At 39.8% G+C, this 6,744-nt stretch overlaps 2 protein-coding genes across 2 annotated transcripts; both read left to right on the forward strand.

Moving 5' to 3' along the window:
• The first annotated feature begins 4,620 nt into the window (after positions 1–4,620).
• On the forward strand, positions 4,621–5,388 carry LOC138901316 (uncharacterized). Its single transcript, XM_070189072.1, has one exon. It carries the CDS (start codon positions 4,621–4,623, stop codon positions 5,386–5,388), a length of 768 nt encoding a protein of 255 aa, XP_070045173.1.
• Positions 5,389–5,894: 506 nt separating this feature from the next.
• On the forward strand, positions 5,895–6,503 carry LOC138901317 (uncharacterized). The gene has a single exon (XM_070189073.1). It carries the CDS (start codon positions 5,895–5,897, stop codon positions 6,501–6,503), a length of 609 nt encoding a protein of 202 aa, XP_070045174.1.
• The last annotated feature ends 241 nt before the right edge of the window (positions 6,504–6,744 follow it).

Raw genomic sequence — 6,744 nt, forward strand, 5'->3', positions numbered from 1 at the left:
TTGGGCTTGTCATGGCCTGAACTCTTGGAAATCTGAATTTGAATATGGGAGTAAGGGTTGGTATTGGGATGTATATTCTCGATTAAGGGAATATGCGTAACGACGTTGTCTTCTGACAACGTTGGTGAATGATTGGTCTAAGGAGAGAGATGATCTTGCACATAAAATTGATAATTTTGGCTTGGCTGTGCATAACTTGGATGCAAATTTGAATGAAAAGGTTGATGCGTGTAATGGCCAACAATTTAATGATGAGTTGTGTGAAGCTGAAAAAAATCTTCTAGACCAAATTGAGGAGCTAAAACGAGAATACCTATCATTAGACCATGTTTTTCTTGAAGATGCCAATGTTGAGAAGAATGCTCTAGAGTCATATGAGGGAATAGATAACATTACTTTGAGAGACTTGAGTGTGTGTATATATGGGGATGTAAATAGTAGTACAATTCATGAGTTAGGGCGCATTAGACCTCATTCCAATCATTTTTCCACATTGTGTTTAGATAGTAAGATAGTAATCAAGCCATCTGAGCCTATGAGGGAGTCAAAGAGTGAGGATGAGAGTGCTTGTATTCTTGAATTTGTCATGCCAAAAAGCAAAAAATACATTCCTCATCTAAAGGCCGAGAAGTGTAGAGTGAAAAATTTATTACTTGGCCTGGTTATCTTTGTAGCCCCACCACTAGAGCATAGCCGCAAACTGGATGCCATGTTAGGGGCTCAATTCATAAGTTCGAGGTGGAGGCAAAAAAGTGGTTCACGTCGTGCCGCTACGTTAAATCAGGCGCTTGTTGGGAGGCAACCCAGCGTTACTGCTTTCTTTTATTTTTGTTTACTTTTTATTTTATTTTATTTTTATTATTTTGTAGTATTTATTTTTGTTTTGTAGGATTATGAGCATAGGAAGCAAAGCCATTAGAAGAGTGCAAAAGCGAGCTAGATGGTGAGGACTAAGTGTGGGGTGCCCACACAAAGGACGATGCCTGGGGGAAGTCTGAGTACCTCGTGAGCCGCTATTGCTTCGGCCTTTGGCCTACCAGGGAGTCTCGTTTACCCTCTTATTATTTATAGTGTGCATTGAGGACATTGCAAAATTTTAAGTGGGGTGAGGAGATCGTTTGGATGAGTTTCTGTGCTTTTTTAGCTTAGTTGTAGTACTCATTCTTAAGTGTAGTAGCTTTTGTGGAAAAAAATAAAAATAAAAAAGTAGAAAAATTGGACTTTTCCCGATGATTGATCTCCTAGACAGTTTTCTTGAGGGATTAAAGTCTAAACAAAAATCCAAAATATGTCTTTTAGCTTTCTTTAGGTAGTGATAATCCCCTGTGATTTTTCTTTGTGCCTCGGTTCTTTTCCATGGGATGTAGTTTGAACCGGGTAGTTTTTTTCTTTCCGAGTAGATTAGGAATTTAGGAAATAAAAGGAGGAAGAATGATGAACCTAAGCGCCCTCGACTTGTTTCATAGTAGCATATTTATGCTTTGGCATGTGTAGTATCTCCCCTATATTTTGATATTAATCTTGATGCCTTTATATATTGGATAGCATGTTTTGTGATGACTATTTCTCGTTTTCTTGACTTGTGTTCACTTTGCGCTTAATACTTAATATCTCGTGGCTCCGTGAATACTTGCACTATTTGAGAGTCGGAATGGGACCGTCCCTTAGTGAGTCATGTGCCATGTGGGGTGAGGTTTTTGTGTTGTTCATGTATTGTACTTGTGTCTAGAACTTGCCCGGTATGTGAGTTGAAGCGAAATTTGAGGTGATGCTCGGTTTGAAAAATGATTTTAGGCTTTCTTTGATCTTTTTGAGCTTATTGCTTATCACAAATAAAATCTATCCCTAGTTAACCATTTTGAGCCTATTGACTTTTATTTGGTACCCACATTACAAGCCTATACCCTTTTTATTCTTAATTGACATTATTTTGATCCTTTTACCTCTTGAAGCACTTTAGTTGTTAGATGAGCGCTAAAAGAAGTAAGAAGGAACTAAGTGTGGGGTGGCTTTTGAGTGGAACCAATGAAAGGAAGAAAAAGGTGCACTTGTTTTGTAAAATAATACACCACTAGCGGAAATTGAAAAAAATAGTTGAAAAAAAAAGAAGGAAAAATATAGATGAATAAATTGTTGTCTTGTTCTTGCTAGTGGGTATGAATTAAAGTAGTGCTTAAAGAAAGAGAAAATATTGTCGGGGATGATATTATTTTTGAAATTGAAATGGTGTTGAAGAATTTGCGCTTAAGTTATTTGGTGATGTGTTAAAGTGCTTAGGAGGTTGAGTCACTATTCCTAAAATATATCCTACCCGTCCCTTAGCCCACATTACAACCATGAAAAAGTCCTAATTGATTCTAGATCGAGCGAGCTTACATTAGTAGAGATTTACATTAAGGGCAAGCCTACGGTACCAATTGCATGCATGTGACTTCTTTGTGAGAGTAAGCGATTTTCTTTGATATATGTGATTCATTAAAATATATTTGATCATGAGATTCGAATGTGTGGATTGAACTCGCTCTCTTGTTCTTGTTGTGAGGGCACATGGTTTCACGAGGGATAGGTAACGTTATTAGACTTCTCTATGATGTTGGGTGTTCAAGCCATGAGTGCATAGTGACATTGAGTCGGTTTTTGAGGTTAGGATTGTTGTGAGCATGTTGTCTTTGTTTGAATATTTTTAAAAGAATGACACAAGTAAAGGTAAGTGCATATGATGCATATTCTAGAGCCTAATTGTGGCAAATGACCATGGTCATAGGTGTGGTGTGCTTTGAATGATAAGATCTTAATTTTGTTTTGTCTACTATAGTGATGGTTTGTTCGAGGACGAACAAAGGTTTAAGTGTGGGGTAGTGATGTTTGGCATATTTCGATATGTGTTGATGTTACTTTACCCATATTTTAACCGCTTTTTGATGTTATTTGATCTTTAAAATACCCAACATGGTTTAATTATTGGTTTTATGACTAATTGAGTTGTGTGTGGTGAATTAGGGTGTTTGGAGTGCAAAAATATGAAGAAAAGGTGCTCTAGGTAGAGGAAGAGAGATTGGATGCGTCGCATCCAATCTAGAAAAAAATCAGATTTCGTGCACCCTTAGCAGTGAAGTCGGCCCATAGCATCCGCCATAGCATCCGCACCTGGGCAAAGCTGAGATGGAGGAACAAGGGTTGGATACGTCGCATCCACCCTAGCATGCAAAGCTGAGAAATAGAGGACGATGTGGATGCGTCGCATCCACCCTCGCATGTGAAGCTGAGAAATGGAGGACGAGGTGGATGCGTCGCATCCACCTTAGCATCAATCCCTGAAGCCGATTTGGACTAGGAATAGGAGAACTTTGGCCCACGACTTTTGTACGCAATATATAAGCCAAAAATGCCTCCTTTAGGTCATCTAACATATTGGGAAGAGGGAAAAAGCCACGACAAAGCTGTGGAGGCCGAAATTCATCAAGTTTCATCTTTCTCCCACCAAACTTAGTAATCTTTATGTTTCTTTGTATGATTTGTTGTTTGACTACCATGTCTATATGGAGCTAAACTTCACGTTCTAGGGTTGTGGTTCTTTCATGACTATTGTTATTCGGATATTGATTTTGACTTCTTGATTTATCATATTAGTTTATTTATTCAGTCTTGCACTTAATTATTTAATTGCTTGATCACCAATTGAATATTATCTACGAATCTAGAATTGAACTCGAAAGTGGGAATTCTATATTGCATATAGGATTGAGTAGGGCAAGTTCTTGAACTCGGGCATCGGGGAACGAATTCATGGTTAGGATAGACATATACCTAATTGCCTTGCGTGGTTGATTTACAGGAATTATACATGCGTTCTTGTTGATTCTAACTCCATAGACATATAGGCGTTAGGTTAGCTTGAATAGGCGAGTAAGAACTCGACAGATTCTTATGAGCAATATTAACCCTGTCAACCAATAAGCTAGATAAATTAGTCGGTCAATTCAATTGAAGAATACAATAGGATTGTTAGATCGCCCATAACCCTGGATCGTTTTCATTATATTGATATCATAAAAAATTTGCTCTTTCTCTGTTCAAAGTTCATTATTTATATTTTTTTATTTAATTAGTTTAGAATAAAATATTTTTTAGATTTAATTCTTGTTTAGATAATTAGGATAGTCTAATTTAGTTAATAGTTAATCATAAGTCCTCGTGGGTTTGACATCCGAATTTTAGTCACTTTATTACTTGACGACCGCATATACTTGCGTGAGTGTGTTTGGTCGCAACAACGAGCAATATAAGAAATTCATGGAGATGTTGAAACAAATACAGGTGAACATTCCACTAATTGATACGTTGCGAGAGATGCCTGGGTATACCAAAATGATGAAAGATTTAATGTCTCGCAAATTCCACTTCCAAGACCTGTCCATTGTTACATTGACACAGACCTGTAGTGCAGTCGTGACGAGACCCATAGTTGAGAAGTTGTCAGACCCAGTGAGTTTCACAATCCCATGCACGATAGGCAGCTATGCTTTTGCTAAAGCATTGTGTGATTTAGGGGCAAGCATAAACTTGATGCCCTTGGCTATCTACAAAAGGTTAGGCATTGGAAGAGCTAGACCCACGTCCATGTTACTACAGCTAGCTGACCGGACAGTGAAGAGGCCCTTTGGTATCCTTGATGATGTATTAGTACAGGTTGCGATGTTTGTGTTCCCAGCAGATTTTGTCATTCTAGATTGCCGGGTTGACGATGAGATTCCCATAATTTTGGGAAGACCATTCTTGGCCACTGGGAGAGCTTTAATCGACTGTGAAACTGGAGAGCTCAAAATGAGACTAAATGACGAAGAAATAACATTCAACGTGCAGAAATCTATGCGGCGACCAAGTGAATTTGCTAACTGCTCTCTAATAGAAGCCGTGGATGTAATTTTGGAGGAGGAAGATGAGACCTTGAATGCTAAAGACCCTCTAGCAGCCTGTCTCATGAATTTAGAAGGAGTCAGGTACCTCATTGATAAGAAGGAGTCAAAGCCGCGCCTGATTCGATTGGTGCTACTGCTGCAAGAATTTGACTTGGAAATCCGTGACCGAAAGGGAACAGAGATCCAAGTGTCTGATCACTTGTCTAGGCTGGAAGGAGCCGAAAAGAAGGTTGAGGGGGAAGAGATTGTGGAGACTTTCCTGGATGAACAACTACTAGCCATGAGCCTTGATGTAGAGCCATGGTATGCAGACATTGCAAACTGCCTGGAAAGCGGTATTGTTCCCTATGACCTTTCCTCTGTTCAAAAGAAAAAGTTCTTTCGTGACTGTCGCATGTATTACTGGGATGAGCCTTATATGTTCATGATTTGTGTTGATAACATGATTCGGAGATGTATCCTGAGATAGACCAATCTTCTATTTTGCAGGCTTGTCATGCGTCACCATATGGTGGCCATTTTAGGGGAGTAAGGACAGTTGCTAAAATGCTGGAGTCGGGCTTCTACTGGCCAATATTGTTCAAAGATGCACACTTATGGGTAAAGGGTTGTGATGAATGCCAACGAATTGGAAATATTTCCCGCCGACATGAGATGCCAATGAACCTAATTTAGGAGGTAGAAGTGTTTGATGTATGTGGAATCGATTTCATGGGGCCTTTCGTCAGCTCATATGGCAACATGTACATACTCGTAGCTGTGGACTACGTGTAAAAATGGGTGGAGGCTACAACGCTCCCTACAAATGATGCAAATGGGGTAATTGGTGTTTTGAAAAAGAATATATTCACTCGATTTGGAACTCCAAGGGCAATAATCAGTGACAGAGGCACTCACTTCTGCAATCGAGCCTTCGCAAAGTTGTTAGAAAAGTATGATGTACGCCACAAGGTTGCCACCCCATATCATCCACAAATGAGTGGGCAAGTGGAAGTCTCGAACAGAGAGATAAAGAGCGTTTTGACAAAGACTGTGAATGCTACAGGAACGGATTGGGCGAGAAAGTTAGATGATGCACTCTGGGCCTATCGTACCGCTTTCAAAACTCCGATTGGCATGTCGCTATATAAATTGGTGTTTGGGGAGGAATGTCACTTACCAGTGGAGTTAGATCATAGAGCTTTATGGGCATTGAGGCAGCTGAATCTCGATATGGAAGCTGCGGGTACAAGTAGAGTCACAGAGTTGCACGAACTTGATGAGTTTCGCTACCACGCTTTTGAAAGCACAAGACTATACAAGGAGAGAATGAAGATGATGCATGATAAAAATATTCTTGAGCGGAGTTTTAGACTCGGAGATATGGTATTGCTATACAATTCAAGATTGAGGTTATTTCCGGGCAAATTAAAGTCAAGATGGTCAGGACCATTTCGTGTGGTAGAGATTCACCCCACTGGTGCCGTAGAGCTTGCTGCAGAAAATGACTCTCGCACATTTAGAGTCAATGGGCACAGGTTAAAACATTATTTGGGCATGGATGATGCGAAAGTAGTGTCAGTGACTCATCTGCTCGAGCCATAAATGTTAAGCGAGCCTTAAGTGCGATTACCTGCGTCATGCCGCGACGTTAAATCAGGCGATTCATGGGAGGCAACTCATTGTAATGTTGTATCCGTCGTGCCGCGACGTTAACTAAGGCGCTCGTTGGGAGGCAACCGAATTTGTAGTTGATTTTTAGTGTAGTTAGAATTTTTCTTTTTGTTTTTAGGTCCTAACAAGTTTGTAGGTGATTTTGGCATGCTTTACGGAGCATTATGCGTCA

The sequence above is a fragment of the Nicotiana tomentosiformis genome, chromosome 11 (assembly GCF_000390325.3).
Source record: "Nicotiana tomentosiformis chromosome 11, ASM39032v3, whole genome shotgun sequence".
NCBI classification, from domain to species: domain Eukaryota; kingdom Viridiplantae; phylum Streptophyta; class Magnoliopsida; order Solanales; family Solanaceae; genus Nicotiana; species Nicotiana tomentosiformis.